The 20,157-nt window shown below is 38.7% G+C and overlaps 2 protein-coding genes across 5 annotated transcripts in view; one reads left to right on the top strand and one right to left on the bottom strand.

Annotated features, from left to right (window-relative positions):
• Positions 1-20,157, top strand: part of LOC130277649 (zinc finger protein 569-like) — a 614,204-nt gene that overhangs the window by 118,949 nt on the left and 475,098 nt on the right. The window lies entirely within an intron of this gene.
• Positions 1-20,157, bottom strand: part of LOC130276864 (zinc finger protein 84-like) — a 66,876-nt gene that overhangs the window by 44,278 nt on the left and 2,441 nt on the right. For all 3 annotated transcript variants that reach the window (XM_056526931.1, XM_056526858.1, XM_056527016.1), the window contains exons 2-3: positions 3,706-3,850; positions 2,355-2,534 (exon numbers count right to left, since the gene is read on the bottom strand). In XM_056526931.1, coding sequence (XP_056382906.1) covers positions 2,355-2,534; positions 3,706-3,783 — 258 coding nt within the window. In that variant the 5' untranslated portion in view covers positions 3,784-3,850. The remainder of the gene's footprint in view (positions 1-2,354; positions 2,535-3,705; positions 3,851-20,157) is intronic.

The raw sequence follows: 20,157 nt of genomic DNA, 5'->3' as shown, positions 1-20,157 counted from the left end.
CCATCACACAGTGTCTATATGAGACCAGGCCCCACCTCAGAGGACTATCTCACATACTGAAGGGGTTACTGTATTGTATGTATCCATCACACAGTGTCTATATGAGACCAGGCCCCACCTCAGAGGACTATCTCACATACTGAAGGGGTTACTGTATTGTATCCATCACACAGTGTCTATATGAGACCAGGCCCCACCTCAGAGGACTATCTCACATACTGAAGGGGTTACTGTATTGTATCCATCACACAGTGTCTATATGAGACCAGGCCCCACCTCAGAGGACTATCTCACATACTGAAGGGGTTACTGTATTGTAGGTATCCATCACACAGTGTCTATATGAGACAAGGCCCCACCTCAGAGGACTATCTCACATACTGAAGGGGTTACTGTATTGTATGTATCCATCACACAGTGTCTATATGAGACCAGGCCCCACCTCAGAGGACTATCTCACATACTGAAGAGGTTACTGTATTGTAGGTATCCATCACACAGTGTCTATATGAGACCAGGCCCCACCTCAGAGGACTATCTCACATACTGAAGGGGTTACTGTATTGTATCCATCACACGGGGTCTTTATCCTCTCAGCATTTAATGTTATCTCTTTGCTAGGAATGTAGCCCCGAAGGTTAATTAACCATATTAGGACTTCCTATTCTACAAGTGTTATGGCTGCTGCAGTCATCTGTCTCTCCCATGAATTCTTCCAGAAACATTATACCAAATATCTGAGTGACGGCAGGAGGGGTGCAACCCCCCCCCCCCCCCCTATATTATGTGCTTACAGACAGATGAATAAACAAGAATGACTTTGACCGGACAAACGGTTGTTATGTGTTATTTCTGGTAGATTCATTCTCCTGGATCCAGATAAAGACTTAAATCAAGCTACCACCGAAGTTCGGTACCAGGGGTACCTAGATAAGATCAGATCTCCTTACAAGACCCCTCCATTACTGTATAATGTCCCAGCAGTGTCACCTCTCTAATCATCACCAGACCCCTCCATTACTGTATAATGTCCCAGCAGTGTCACCTCTCTAATCATCACCAGACCCCTCCATTACTGTATAATGTCCCAGCAGTGTCACCTCTCTGATCATCACCAGACCCCTCCATTACTGTATAATGTCCAGCAGGGTCACCTCTCCAATCACCAGACCCCTCCATTACTGTATAATGTCCCAGCAGTGTCACCTCTCCAGTCATCACCAGACCCCTCCATTACTGTATAATGTCCCAGCAGTGTCACCTCTCTAATCATCACCAGACCCCTCCATTACTGTATAATGTCCCAGCAGTGTCACCTCTCTAATCATCACCAGACCCCTCCATTACTGTATAATGTCCCAGCAGTGTCACCTCTCTAATCATCACCAGACCCCTCCATTACTGTATATTGTCCCAGCAGAGTCACCTCTCCAGTCATCACCAGACCCCTCCATTACTGTATAATGTCCCAGCAGAGTCACCTCTCCAGTCATCACCAGACCCCTCCATTACTGTATAATGTCCCAGCAGGGTCACCTCTCCAGTTATCACCAGACCTCTCCATTACTGTATAATGTCCCAAGCAGTGTCACCTCTCCATCACCAGACCCCTCCATTACTGTATAATGTCCCAGCAGGGTCACCACTCCAGTCATCACCAGACCCCTCCATTACTGTATAATGTCCCAGCAGTGTCACCTCTCCAGTCATCACCAGACCCCTCCATTACTGTATAATGTCCCAGCAGGGTTACCTCTCCAGTCATGACCAGACCCCTCCATTACTGTATATTGTCCCAGCAGGGTCACCTCTCCAGTCATCACCAGACCCCTCCATTACTGTATAATGTCCCAGCAGGGTCACCTCTCCAGTCATCACCAGACCCCTCCATTATTGTATAATGTCCCAGCAGGGTCACTTCTCTAATCATCACCAGACCCCACCGTTACTGTATAATGTCCCATCAGGGTCACCTCTCCATCACCAGACCCCTCCATTACTGTATAATGTCCCAGCAGGGTCACCTCTCCAGTCATCACCAGACCCCTCAATTACTGTATAATGTCCCAGCAGTGTCACCTCTCCAGTCATCACCAGACCCCTCCATTACTGTATAATGTCCCAGCAGTGTCACCTCTCCAGTCATCACCAGACCCCTCCATTACTGTATAATGTCCCAGCAGTGTCACTTCTCTAATCATCACCAGACCCCACCATTACTGTATAATGTCCCAGCAGTGTCACCTCTCCAGTCATCACCAGACCCCTCCATTACTGTATAATGTCCCAGCAGGGTCACCTCTCCAGTCATCACCAGACCCCTCCATTACTGTATAATGTCCCAGCAGTGTCACCTCTCTAGTCAGCAGCTCAGTGATCCTGTGGGTGAGTTCTAGGATCTTCTTCTCATGGATCAGTGAGTGAGGTGGAGGCTCCGTCATGGGGCCCCGGGCCCTGCTCCGTCCTCCTGACTCATGCAGATGGCTGCTGGGGGCCACACTCTCCCCCCATGTCTTCTTCACTATGGTGTAATCCTGTGTATGGAGAGAGACAATGAGGGGACTGACCCCAGTATTCCTCCCTCACTACAAAGAGGAGATTGTGCCCCCTGTATAGAGCTCTAGTGAGCACATCTGGAATACTGGGGTCAGTTCTGGAGACCTCACCTACAAAGAGACATCCAGAACATAGAGCGGCTCCAAAGATGGGGACAACAATGGTGGAAATGTAGATGGGGGGACAACAATGGTGGAAATGTAGATGGGGGGACAACAATGGTGGAAATGTAGATGGGGGGACAACAATGGTGGAAATGTAGATGGGGACCAACAATGGTGGAAATGTAGATGGGGACCAACAATGGTGGAAATGTAGATGGGGACCAACAATGGTGGAAATGTAGATGGGGGGACCAACAATGGTGGAAATGTAGATGGGGGGACCAACAATGGTGGAAATGTAGATGGGGGGACCAACAATGGTGGAAATGTAGATGGGGGGACCAACAATGGTGGAAATGTAGATGGGGGGACCAACAATGGTGGAAATGTAGATGGGGGGACCAACAATGGTGGAAATGTAGATGGGGGGACCAACAATGGTGGAAATGTAGATGGGGGGACCAACAATGGTGGAAATGTAGATGGGGGGACCAACAATGGTGGAAATGTAGATGGGGGGACCAACAATGGTGGAAATGTAGATGGGGGGACAACAATGGTGGAAATGTAGATGGGGGACCAACAATGGAGGAAATGTAGATGGGGGACCAACAATGGAGGAAATGTAGATGGGGGACCAACAATGGTGGAAATGTAGATGGGGGACCAACAATGGTGGAAATGTAGATGGGGGACCAACAATGGTGGAAATGTAGATGGGGGGACCAACAATGGAGGAAATGTAGATGGGGGGACCAACAATGGAGGAAATGTAGATGGGGGGACCAACAATGGTGGAAATGTAGATGGAGGACAACAATGGTGGAAATGTAGATGGAGACAACAATGGTGGAAATGTAGATGGGGGACAACAATGGTGGAAATGTAGATGGGGGACAACAATGGTGGAAATGTAGATGGGGGGACAACAATGGTGGAAATGTAGATGGGGGGACAACAATGGTGGAAATGTAGATGGGGGGACAACAATGGCGGAAATGTAGATGGGGACAACAATGGTAGAAATGTAGATGGGTCACCTCACCTCTCCGGTCAGCAGGTGGAGGATCTCCAAGGTGAAGTGTAATATTCTCTTAGTCATCTCATTCCTGTCCTTGTCCATCCTTGGGGGTCATTCAGGAGAAGAGGAGACAACTGGGTCAGCTGGAGGGGAATGGTCTTGATGGGGCCTATATGAGAGAAGAAGGGGCCATAAAACATACAGGGATCACATCATATGTCACATACACATCCTCACTTATATATATATATATATATTATACAGGGGTCACATTATATATCACATACACATCCTCACATATATATATATATTATACAGGGATCACATCATATGGCACATACACATCCTCACTTATATATATATATATATATATTATACAGGGGTCACATTATATATCACATACACATCCTCACATATATATATATATTATACAGGGATCACATCATATATCACATACACATCCTCACTTATTATAAATATCTTACAGGGATCACATCATATATCACATACACATACACATCCTCACTTATTATATATATCATACAGGGATCACATCATATATCACATACACATCCTCACTTATTATATATCATACAGGGATCACATCATATATCACATACACATCCTCACTTATTATATATATTATACTGAGATCACATCACATATCACATGCACATCCTCACTTATTATATTTGTGGTCGGTGCTCATTCGTATAGCGAGCCTACCTAACTAAACCTCTTACTAAGTTCTTAATCCCTACTCAATCCTGTAACCTATCTATGCAGTTAGAGTTATGCCATATACTGCCGCGTAGGAGTACACCTGAAAAATAGAGGGCATACCCTGATGTATAATGATAGTCATGAAAATTATATTGAGGGAGGGCTGGGTGGGACGTGACGAACCCGCGGAGTCAGAGACAGGTACTGCTAAGGGTTCTTATAGGGAATCCCCGCCCCTCCCACAAATACAGGCTAAATTATTAGCCTTTACACTTGTGGTCGGTGCTCATTCGTATAGCGAGCCTACCTAACTAAACCTCTTACTAAGCTCGTAATCCCTACTCAATCCTGTAACCTATCTATGCAGTTAGAGTTATGCCACATACTGCCGCGTAGGAGTACACCTGAAAAATAGAGGGCAAAACTCATAATGAGAACAAAGCGCTATTAACACACATAACCACGTCACCAGTGACTGAAATGTATCGAGCATTACTGACTATGGAATTGGGGTACAGTGCACGTAAGACTGAACACCCCGATTACCTTACTACATATGCTGGCACACCATGTTGTGACGTCTGCGCAGCTGCCCCAATGCTTAGTGAATGACTGGATATAATGGATGGTTCGCTATAATAGTGTTTGACATTTGTTTCACAAACAACGTAGTAATAAATGCTACCCCCTTGACAATGGCAGCGGCTGATCCCGTTGGATCCTTTATGTGCGGAAGCAAAGCTTGCAACACTCAGGCTGAGCATCGCTCGTGACTTGAGAAAATGCTGTATGATGACAACCTGACTGGACAATGACCTCCTTCTGCTACACAATTTCAATGCGTAACTATCTGTATCCCAACAAACTAATGTAACTACGGTCATGCATCTAAATATGATACCCCTAAACCTTAAGAAACCACGACAACTCAAGAACAGCGTGGCCTCTGACATTTTACTGGGGAATACCTAAACGTCAACTAACCAACTGACTAAGCCAGCTGCCAGGGCTGATGGCTGGAGGGCTTGCGAACCTCCCTCTGCGTGCACTCTTCAGGGCAGATTGATGGCATGGGACGCAAACAATGACGCCGCGTCAAGGCTAAACCACGTAAACTATGCTGGATACCTGACAGATACTTTGTTAGTATTATACTAGATGCAATAAGAGTGGCAAAACCCGATAAATTGCACGCGAGACCTCCTCTGGGTATTTGACGTAAAACATTGTGAACGTTTACCAGTCTGCGTGCTGAAAGATCTCTGTGAGCTGTAGACGTGAAAAAGTCTCAGAGAACAACTCTATGCCCGTATGCACAACTCCATGTGCTACCAATTTGTATACACGTGACTACCTAGTCACCAACCTCAACTTGTGTCAGGTTACCAATGTAACCAACCTGTGGACGTGACCGGCAATGAAACCACTAATGCAGCAAACATGACGATGAGACTCAACCAACATATGGTTACTATCGTCAACCTAAAGCCGAGACAACAAAACCAACCACCCAGAGCCAAGCTAAGTCCCTGTACGCACAACCCAAATGCTAAGTAAACATATGGACGCATAATGACGTTTCCGCCAACCAGAAGTCATGTCAGGTTGCAACTGAATAAACCTGTAGACATGACAGGCCGAACATAAATGAAAGACTCAACCAAATCTGTAACTAATAATATGACCGTCAACCTGAACCAACCAGGTTGTACCCATAATAGACCTATGAACGTGGCAATTAACAATGGAAAATAAAGCTATATCCCTGTGCATAACCCAACAGCTGAATAACATAACGTATAATGACATTGTCGCCAACCTGAAATCGTGTCAGGTTGTATCTGGATTGAGCTGTAGACGTAACTGGTCCAGCCGAATTTAAAACCTCAACCAATGTAATACACAGACAACTACATGGGTGTATGTACGAACTGAGTGCATGCACCGAACAACTTATGAACGTATGGCTAAAATGAACTCTTTGAGTGAACATATGCACTGAACCAACTAAATAAGCAGATACACCGAGCAACTTAACCGCACATATGCACCGTACGACTTGAATAACTGCATTAAGCACTAATATACAATACAACACATGAATTTAACCATACCACCGCCTATGTGTCGTAATGTTGTCGCTCTGAAAGGCGTGTCAGTAACAACAATTATCTAATGTATCCCCCTGCAGACGTGGCAGGTATAATGGGTATACACTGCCTATGTGTCGTGTTATTGATGCACTGAAGACGTGTCAGTAACAACAATTATGCAATGTACCCCCCCTGCAGACATGGCAGATATAATGGGTATACACTGCCTATGTGTCGTGTTATTGATGCACTGAAGACGTGTCAGTAACAACAATTATGCAACGTACCCCCCCCTGCAGACGTGGCAGGTATAATGGGTATATTCTGCCTATGTGTCGTGTTAAAGTTGTTCTGAAGACGTGTCAGTAACTACCCCCCCCCCCCCCGGACATGGCAGGCATAATGGGTATACACCCCCTATGTATTGTGTTATGTTACTCTGAAGACATGTCACTAACAACAACTACGCCATGCATCTCCCTGCAGACGTGGCAGGCATGAAGGGCATAAACCATCTATGGGTCGTGAGGCCGTTACTCTGAAAGCATGTCAGCAATAACTACTGAGTCAAACAACTCACGACCGTATACATAGACAGAACAACTTATCAACACACATGCCCAGTACGACTATATAATTGCATAAAGCGCTGATGTATCATACAACACATGAATTTATACATACGATGTCTGTCCCACTGTACAATAACTAGAAAGCACTGACCCGAAGCGATTTTCCCTTTTTATATACAAACATAAATATATATACACACACATACATGGGGCAGGTATAATAGGTATACCACCACTGTGTCGTAGTGTTGTCGCACTGAAGGCGTGTCAATAACAACAATTGCAATGTATCCCCCTGTAGACGTGGCAGGTATAATGGGTAAACACCACCTATGTGTCGTGAGGCTGTAGCTCTGAACACATGTCAGCAACAACTACTGAGTACCACCCCCTGCTGGCATGGTAGATACGATGCCCCGACCGCAACAGCTGTATAAATACTAAGTGAGGAACACATGTGCCCTAATGCTATGAAACTATATGCACTGCAGATACTACAATGAATCTACAGAAATGCACTGTAAACACTATAACGTGTGAAAACTATAGGAACTGACATTAGCATGAAACCCTGAGCGTATAGACCAAATGAACTATGTGCGTATACACAAGCGAACTATATGAATAAAGCCCACTGCAAATGCTACCATAGCAACAAACACTTATCCACAATATCAAAGTAACAAGCGGATGTAAGATATAACAGCACAAGCGTAAGAACAGTGTAATTAATACTAGCATATGTAAATTACAAGCTTAAGTACAATGAATCTATGCACGTTTGTATGAGAGTGTGCTACAAGTGTATAAATAATAACGTACTAACTCACCTATATAATGTAATCTGAAGTTACGAGCCCATATGCCCTATAAGCTACAACTGAGTTAACCTGGAAGAAATGAGGACAAACTATGTGTGTACGTTCGGGACAACTACATGCACATAGGAAGAGAGCAAACTAAGTGCATATGTACGGAACTATGCCGTATAACAAGCTATGAGCGACTGTACCAATAAACTAGATGAACCTATAATCAAGAAAACTGTATGCGCGTATGCACAACAAGTGCATGCGCGTATGGCCAACAACAACTATATGAACGTCTGCACCGAACAAATCTGATAAACTTTTGCAAAGGACAAACAATATGCATGCATGTAGTAATCATATGACCACGTACTTACGCACAGAACACTCCATGCGCTGTACAAGCATATATGCGGCACCATAAGCGTGTGCCCAGCACTACACTACAAGCTTGAGTACAGCACACACACCACGAGCACATGCACCACACAACTCCCACGAGCCACCAGCGTATGTACAGTGTAACTCCTACAAGTGTATGTACGATATGAATCCTACAAGCGTGTGCAGTATGAAACCTACGAGCGTGTGTACCGTGTAAATACTACCAGCGAGTGTGCAGTATAACCCTCTGAGCGTATGTACAGTATAAAACCCTGCGAGCGTGTGTACAGTATGAACCCTACAAGCATGTGTTCAGTATGACTCCCACGAGCATGTGTACAGTACAATCTTACAAACCCGTGTACACCTGCGAGCGTAAATGCAGTATGAATCCTACGAGCGTGTGTACAGTATAAATCCTGCAAACGTGAGTACAGTATAAATGCTACGAGCCTGTGTTACAGTATAAATGCCACGAACGTGAGTACAGTATAAATGCCATGAACGTTTGTACAGTATAAATGCCACAAGCGTATGTACAGAATAAATGCCACGAGCGTGTGTACAGAATAAATGCCACGAGCGTGTGTACAGTATGAATGCCACGAGCGTGTGTACAGTATGAATGCCACGAGCGTGTGTACAGTATAAATGCCACGAACGTGAGTACAGTATAAATGCTACGAGCCTGTGTTACAGTATAAATGCCACGAACGTGAGTACAGTATAAATGCCACGAACGTGAGTACAGTATAAATGCCACGAGCGTATGTACAGTATAAATGCCACGAGCGTATGTACAGTATAAATGCCACGAGCCTGTGTTACAGTATAAATGCCATGAACGTGAGTACAATATACATGCCACGAACGTGAGTACAGTATAAATGCCACGAACGTGAGTACAGTATAAATGCCACGAGCGTATGTACAGTATAAATGCCACGAGCGTATGTACAGTATAAATGCCACGAGCCTGTGTTACAGTATAAATGCCATGAACGTGAGTACAATATACATGCCACGAACGTGAGTACAGTATAAATGCCACGAGCGTGAGTACAGTATAAATGCCACGAGCGTGTGTACAGTATAAATGCCACGATCCTGTGTTACAGTATAAATGCCACAAGCGTATGTACAGTATAAATGCCACGAGCGTGTGTACAGAATAAATGCCACGAGCGTGTGTACAGTATAAATGCCACGAACGTGAGTACAGTATAAATGCCACGAACGTGAGTACAGTATAAATGCCACAAGCGTGTGTACAGAATAAATGCAACGAGCGTGTGTACAATATAAATGCCACCAGCGTGTGTACAGTATAAATGCCACGAGCGTGTACAATATGAACGCCACAAGTGTGTACAGTATAAATACCACAAACGTCTGTACAGTATAAATGCTACAAGCGTGTACAGTATAAACGCCATGAACAGTATAAATGCCACGAGCGTGTGTACAGTATAAATGCCACGAGCGTGTGTACAGTATAAATGCCACGAGCGTGTGTACAGTATAAATGCCACAAGCATAAGTACAGTATAAATGCCACGAGCGTGTGTACAGTATAAATGCCACGAGCGTGTGTACAGTATAAACGCCATGAACAGTATAAATGCCACGAGCGTGTGTACAGTATAAATGCCACGAGCGTGTGTACAGTATAAATGCCATGAGCGTGTGTACAGTATAAATGCCACGAGCATATGTACAGTATAAATGCCACGAGCATATGTACAGTATAAATGCCATGAGCGTGTGTACAAAATGAATGCTACCAGCGTGCGAATAACGCCCACTGCGACTTAAGATTAACCTAACCTATCTGCACAACCAAATGACAAAGCGAGGACCTTACCACGATGGTGACACTCCTAAACTATTTTGATACCTCACACGTTTTTTTTTTTTTTTTTCGTGACGACATTCACAATGGTCGTAACAAATGCCTGATGGAAAGAAATGCTGGGATCGTGGACCTCCTCACAATGAGGCAACATATATAGGAACCGTTCACGACAACCCATAACTATTGACAAATCAGTGCCTCGTACTAGCGAACTTAAATGCCTCGAATAAAAAATGCAGGGATCAATGCTGAGTAAGTCCCTACTGAACTATGGCACCGCCCATTGATTTATCCACGTGCTAGGTGCCGTGCTGCCCACAATATGAGACAGACCCTGCATATACGATGCACTGCTGAAATGCTGCAGATACCGGCGGCAAGAAACACCAAAAGTATCGTCATACTACTTACAGCTCCCCGGTATAAATGCACATAGAGCTGCAAGACCCGCACGACCTGAGGGAGACCGCGCTACCCTTCACTGTTGCGGTACCGTAACCTGTTACTGCCCATGATCCTCCGCTATCCCCGAGATTAAATGCAGTATGCTGTACCCTGCTGAGTACAGATAGAAGGCCGGGCTGCTCCTTGTTCCCGACCCCCGTCATCTTCCTAACCAAGCCTCGGAGCGCCGTTCCACGAGGCTGCGGGAACCGGGACCAGGACAGCATACTCACCGGCCTCAACGACGCCGCCCACAACATCCGGTCAGCTGACGTGGAACGTGGGATCCCGTGCTGAAACCGGGGTCGGGGCTGACCAAGGGTGCCCTCCGTGCTCCGACTTACCTCCGGAGAGAGGGCTGCAACGGACGCCGCCACCCCGGCCGCTTACCAGTACACTGAAAACCGGAACTCGCGTGTCAGCATATCTCCAGTCACGTGACGAACCCGCGGCGTCAGAGACAGGTACTGCAACGGGTTCTTATAGGGAATCCCCGCCCCTCCCACAAATACAGGCTAAATTATTAGCCTTTACACATATCATAAAGGGATCACATCACATATCACATACACATCCTCACTTATTATATATATCATACAGGGACCATATCATATATCACATATACATCCTCACTTATTATATATATCATACAGGGATCACATCATATATCACATACACATCCTCACTTATTATATATATCATACAGGGGTCACATCATATATCACATACACATCCTCACTTATTATATATTATACAGGGATCACATCATATATCACATACACATCCTCACTTATTATATATATCATACAGGGATCACATCATATATCACATACACATCCTCACTTATTATATATATCATACAGGGATCACATCATATATCACATACACATCCTCACTTATTATATATTATACAGGGATCACATCATATATCACATACACATCCTCACTTATTATATATATCATACAGGGACCATATCATATATCACATATACATCCTCACTTATTATATATATCATACAGGGATCACATCATATATCACATACACATCCTCACTTATTATATATATCATACAGGGATCACATCATATATCACATACACATCCTCACTTATTATATATTATACAGGGATCACATCATATATCACATACACATCCTCACTTATTATATATATCATACAGGGATCACATCATATATCACATACACATCCTCACTTATTATATATATCATACAGGGATCACATCATATATCACATACACATCCTCACTTATTATATATTATACAGGGATCACATCATATATCACATACACATCCTCACTTATTATATATATATATATATATTATACAGGGGTCACATCATATGTCACATACACATCCTCACTTATTATATATATCATACAGGGATCACATCATATATCACATACACATCCTCACTTATTATATATATCATACAGGGGTCACATCATATATCACATACACATCCTCACTTATTATATATATCATACAGGGGTCACATCATATATCACATACACATCCTCACTTATTATATATATATCATACAGGGATCACATCATATATCACATACACATCCTCACTTATTATATATATCATACAGGGGTCACATCATATATCACATACAAATCCTCAATTATTATATATATCATACAGGGATCACATCATATATCACATACACATCCTCACTTATTATATATATATATACAGGGATCACATCATATATCACATACACATCCTCACTTATTATATATATTATACAGGGGTCACATCATATATCACATACACATCCTCACTTATTATATATATATATATATTATACAGGGGTCACATCATATGTCACATACACATCCTCACTTATTATATATATCATACAGGGATCACATCATATATCACATACACATCCTCACTTATTATATATATCATACAGGGGTCACATCATATATCACATACACATCCTCACTTATTATATATATCATACAGGGGTCACATCATATATCACATACACATCCTCACTTATTATATATATATCATACAGGGATCACATCATATATCACATACACATCCTCACTTATTATATATATCATACAGGGGTCACATCATATATCACATACAAATCCTCAATTATTATATATATCATACAGGGGTCACATCATATATCACATACACATCCTCACTTATTATATATATCATACAGGGATCACATCATATATCACATACACATCCTCACTTATTATATATATATATACAGGGATCACATCATATATCACATACACATCCTCACTTATTATATATATCATACAGGGGTCACATCATATATCACATACACAGCCTCACTTATATATATATATATATATCATACAGGGATCACATCATATATCACATACACATCCTCACTTATATATATATCATACAGGGATCACATCATATATCACATACACATCCTCACTTATTATATATATCATACAGGGGTCACATCATATATCACATACACATCCTCACTTATTATATATATCATACAGGGATCATATCATATATCACATACACATCCTCACTTATTATATATATTATACAGGGGTCACATCATATATCACACACATCCTCACTTATTATATATATTATACAGGGGTCACATCATATATCACATACACATCCTCACTTATATATATATATATTATACAGGGATCACATCATATATCACATACACATCCTCACTTATATATATTATACAGGGATCACATCATATATCACATACACATCCTCACTTATATATATATCATACAGGGACAACATCATATATTACATACACATCCTCACTTATTATATATATATCATACAGGGGTCACATCATATATCACATACACATCCTCACTTATTATATATATCATGCAGGGGTCACATCATATATCACATACACATCCTCACTTATTATATATATCATACAGGGATCACATCATATATCACATACACATCCTCACTTATATATATATCATACAGGGATCACATCATATAAGTGAGGATGTGTATGTGATATATGATGTGATCCCTGTATGATATATATAATAAGTGAGGATGTGTATGTGATATATGATGTGACCCCTGCATGATATATATAATAAGTGAGGATGTGTATGTGATATATGATGTGACCCCTGTATGATATATATATAATAAGTGAGGATGTGTATGTGATATATGATGTGACCCCTGTATGATATGTATAATAAGTGAGGATGTGTATGTGATATATGATGTGATCCCTGTATGATATATATAATAAGTGAGGATATGTATGTGATATATGATGTGATCCCTGTATGATATATATAATAAGTGAGGATGTGTATGTGATATATGATGTGATCCCTGTATGATATATATATATATATAATAAGTGAGGATGTGTATGTGATATATGATGTGACCCCTGTATGATATATATAATAAGTGAGGATGTGTATGTGATATATGATGTGACCCCTGTATGATATATATATAAGTGAGGATGTGTATGTGATATATGATGTGATCCCTGTATGATATATATAATAAGTGAGGATGTGTATGTGATATATGATGTGATCCCTGTATGATATATATATAAGTGAGGATGTGCATGTGATATATGATGTGATCCCTGTATGATATATATAATAAGTGAGGATGTGTATGTGATATATGATGTGATCCCTGTATAATATATATAATAAGTGAGGATGTGTATGTGATATATGATGTGACCCCTGTATGATATATATATAATAAGCGAGGATGTGTATGTGATATATGATGTGATCCCTGTATGATATATATATAATAAGTGAGGATGTGTATGTGATATATGATGTGACCCCTGTATGATATATATAATAAGTGAGGATGTGTATGTGATATATGATGTGATCCCTGTATGATATATATAATAAGTGAGGATGTGTATGTGATATATGATGTGATCCCTGTATGATATATATATAAGTGAGGATGTGTATGTGATATATGATGTGATCCCTGTATACTATATATAATAAGTGAGGATGTGTATGTGATATATGATGTGATCCCTGTATGATATAATAAGTGAGGATGTGTATGTTATATATGATGTGATCCCTGTATGATATATATATATATAATAAGTGAGGATTTGTATGTGATATATGATGTGATCCCTGTATGATATATATAATAAGTGAGGATGTGTAGATGACATATGATGTGATCCCTGTATGATATATATAATAAGTGAGGATGTGTAGATGACATATGATGTGATCCCTGTATGATATATATAATAAGTGAGGATGTGTATGTGATTTTTGATGTGACCCCTGTATAATATCTATAATAAGTGAGGAGGTGTATGTGATATATATATATATATATATATCATACAGGGGTCACATCATATGTCACATACACATCCTCACTTAATATATATATTATACAGGGATCACATCATATATCACATACACATCCTCACTTATTATATATCATACAGGGATCACATCATATATCACATACACATCCTCACTTATTATATATATCATACAGGGGTCACATCATATATCACATACACATCCTCACTTATTATATATAATACAGGGGTCACATCATATCACATACACATCCTCAGTTATTATATATATCATACAGGGGTCACATCATATATCACATACACATCCTCACTTATTATATATATCATACAGGGGTCACATCATATGTCACATACACATCCTCACTTATTATATATATCATACAGGGATCACATCATATGTCACATACACATCCTCACTTATGATATATATATCATACAGGGACCACATCATATGTCACATACACTTCCTCACTTATTATATATATTATACAGGGGTCACATCATATATCACATACACATCCTCACTTATTATATATATATATCATACAGGGGTCACATCATATATCACATACACATCCTCACTTATTATATATATCTCATACAGGGATCACATCATATGTCACATACACATCCTCACTTATTATATATATCATACAGGGATCACATCATATATCACATACACATCCTCACTTATTATATATATATATCATACAGGGGTCACATCATATATCACATACACATCCTCACTTATTATATATATATATATATCATACAGGGATCACATCATATATCACATACACATCCTCACTTATTATATATATATATATATATATCATACAGGGGTCACATCATATATCACATACACATCCTCACTTATTATATATATCTCATACAGGGATCACATCATATGTCACATACACATCCTCACTTATTATATATATATCATACAGGGGTCACATCATATATCACATACACATCCTCACTTATTATATATATATATATCATACAGGGATCACATCATATATCACATACACATCCTCACTTATTATATATATATATCATACAGGGGTCACATCATATGTCACATACACATCCTCACTTATTATATATATATCATACAGGGGTAACATCATATATCACATACACATCCTCACTTATTATATATATATATCATACAGGGATCACATCATATATCACATACACATCCTCACTTATTATATATATTATACAGGGATCACATCATATATCACATACACATCCTCACTTATTATATATATCATACAGGGATCACATCATATATCACATACACATCCTCACATATATATATATATCATACAGGGGTCACATCATATGTCACATACACATCCTCACTTATATATATCATACAGGGATCACATCATATATCACATACACATCCTCACTTATTATATATATCATACAGGGGTCACATCATATATCACATACACATCCTCACTTATTATATATATCATACAGGGGTCACATCATATATCACATACACATCCTCACTTATTATATATATCATACAGGGGTCACATCATATATCACATACACATCCTCACTTATTATATATATTATACCGGGATCACATCATATGTCACATACACATCCTCACTTATTATATATATCTCATACAGGGATCACATCATATGTCACATACACATCCTCACTTATTATATATATCATACAGGGATCACATCATATATCACATACACATCCTCACTTATTATATATATCATACAGGGATCACATCATATATCACATACACATCCTCACTTATTATATATCATACAGGGATCACATCATATGTCACATACACATCCTCACTTATTATATATATCATACAGGGGTCACATCATATATCACATACACATCCTCACTTATTATATATATATTATACAGGGATCACATCATATATCACATACACATCCTCACTTATATATATATCATACAGGGATCACATCATATATCACATACACATCCTCACTTATATATATATCATACAGGGGTCACATCATATATCACATACACATCCTCACTTATTATATATATCATACAGGGGTCACATCATATATCACATACACATCCTCACTTATTATATATATTATACCGGGATCACATCATATGTCACATACACATCCTCACTTATTATATATATATCATACAGGGGTCACATCATATATCATATATCACATACACATCCTCACTTATTATATATATTATACCGGGATCACATCATATGTCACATACACATCCTCACTTATTATATATATATTATACAGGGGTCACATCATATATCACATACACATTCTCACTTATTATATATATCATACAGGGATCACATCATATATCACATACACATCCTCACTTATTATATATATCATAGAGGGATCACATCATATATCACATACACATCCTCACTTTATATATATATATCATACAGGGATCACATCATATATCACATACACATCCTGACTTATTATATATATCATACAGGGGTCACATCATATATCACATACACATCCTCACTTATTATATATATCATACAGGGGTCACATCATATATCACATACACATCCTCACTTATTATATATATTATACCGGGATCACATCATATGTCACATACACATCCTCACTTATTATATATATCTCATACAGGGATCACATCATATGTCACATACACATCCTCACTTATTATATATATCATACAGGGATCACATCATATATCACATACACATCCTCACTTATTATATATATCATACAGGGATCACATCATATATCACATACACATCCTCACTTATTATATATCATACAGGGATCACATCATATGTCACATACACATCCTCACTTATTATATATATCATACAGGGGTCACATCATATATCACATACACATCCTCACTTATTATATATATATTATACAGGGATCACATCATATATCACATACACATCCTCACTTATATATATATCATACAGGGATCACATCATATATCACATACACATCCTCACTTATATATATATCATACAGGGGTCACATCATATATCACATACACATCCTCACTTATTATATATATCATACAGGGGTCACATCATATATCACATACACATCCTCACTTATTATATATATTATACCGGGATCACATCATATGTCACATACACATCCTCACTTATTATATATATATCATACAGGGGTCACATCATATATCATATATCACATACACATCCTCACTTATTATATATATTATACCGGGATCACATCATATGTCACATACACATCCTCACTTATTATATATATATTATACAGGGGTCACATCATATATCACATACACATTCTCACTTATTATATATATCATACAGGGATCACATCATATATCACATACACATCCTCACTTATTATATATATCATAGAGGGATCACATCATATATCACATACACATCCTCACTTTATATATATATATCATACAGGGATCACATCATATATCACATACACATCCTGACTTATTATATATATCATACAGGGGTCACATCATATATCACATACACATCCTCACTTATTATATATATCATACAGGGGTCACATCATATATCACATACACATCCTCACTTATTATATATATCATACAGGGATCACATCATATATCACATACACATCCTCACTTATTATATATATCATACAGGGGTCACATCATATATCACATACACATCCTCACTTATTATATATATTATACCGGGATCACATCATATGTCACATACACATCCTCACTTATTATATATATATCATACAGGGGTCACATCATATATCATATATCACATACACATCCTCACTTATTATATATATTATACCGGGATCACATCATATGTCACATACACATCCTCACTTATTATATATATATTATACAGGGATCACATCATATATCACATACACATCCTCACTTATTATATATATCATACAGGGATCACATCATATATCACATACACATCCTCACTTATTATATATATCATACAGGGATCACATCATATATCACATACACATCCTCACTTATTATATATATCATACAGGGATCACATCATATATCACATACACATCCTCACTTATTATATATATCATAGAGGGATCACATCATATATCACATACACATCCTCACTTATATATATATCATACAAGGATCACATCATATGTCACATACACATCCTCACTTATGATATATATCATACAGGGATCACATCATATATCACATACACATCCTCACTTATTATATATATCATACAGGGATCACATCATATATCACATACACATCCTCACTTATTATATATATCATACAGGGGTCACATCATATATCACATACACATCCTCACTTATTATATATATCATACAGGGGTCACATCATATATCACATACACATCCTCACTTATTATATATATCATACAGGGATCACATCATATATCACATACACATCCTCACTTATTATATATATCATACAGGGGTCACATCATATATCACATACACATCCTCACTTATTATATATATCATACAGGGGTCACATCATATATCACATACACATCCTCACTTATATATATATCATACAGGGGTCACATCATATATCACATACACATCCTCACTTATTATATATATTATACAGGGGTCACATCATATATCACATACACATCCTCAATTATACAGGGGTCACATCATATATCACATACACATCCTCACTTATTATATATATATTATACAGGGGTCACATCATATATCACATACACATCCTCACTTATTATATATATTATACAGGGGTCACATCATATATCACATACACATCCTCACTTATTATATATATATCATACAGGGGTCACATCATATATCACATACACATCCTCACTTATTATATATATCATACAGGGGTCACATCATATGTCACATACACATCCTCACATATATATATATCATACAGGGGTCACATCATATGTCACATACACATCCTCACTTATTATATATATATATTATACAGGGATCACATCATATATCACATACACATCCTCACTTATTATATATATATATATTATACAGGGATCACATCATATATCACATACACATCCTCACTTATTATATATATATATTATACAGGGATCACATCATACGTCACATACACATCCTCACTTATTATATATATATATATATATATTATACAGGGATCAC

The sequence above is a fragment of the Hyla sarda genome, chromosome 1 (assembly GCF_029499605.1).
Source record: "Hyla sarda isolate aHylSar1 chromosome 1, aHylSar1.hap1, whole genome shotgun sequence".
Taxonomy (NCBI): domain Eukaryota; kingdom Metazoa; phylum Chordata; class Amphibia; order Anura; family Hylidae; genus Hyla; species Hyla sarda.
The sequence above is the reverse complement of the archived record's forward strand: the minus strand, read 5'-3'. Positions and strand labels throughout refer to the sequence as shown.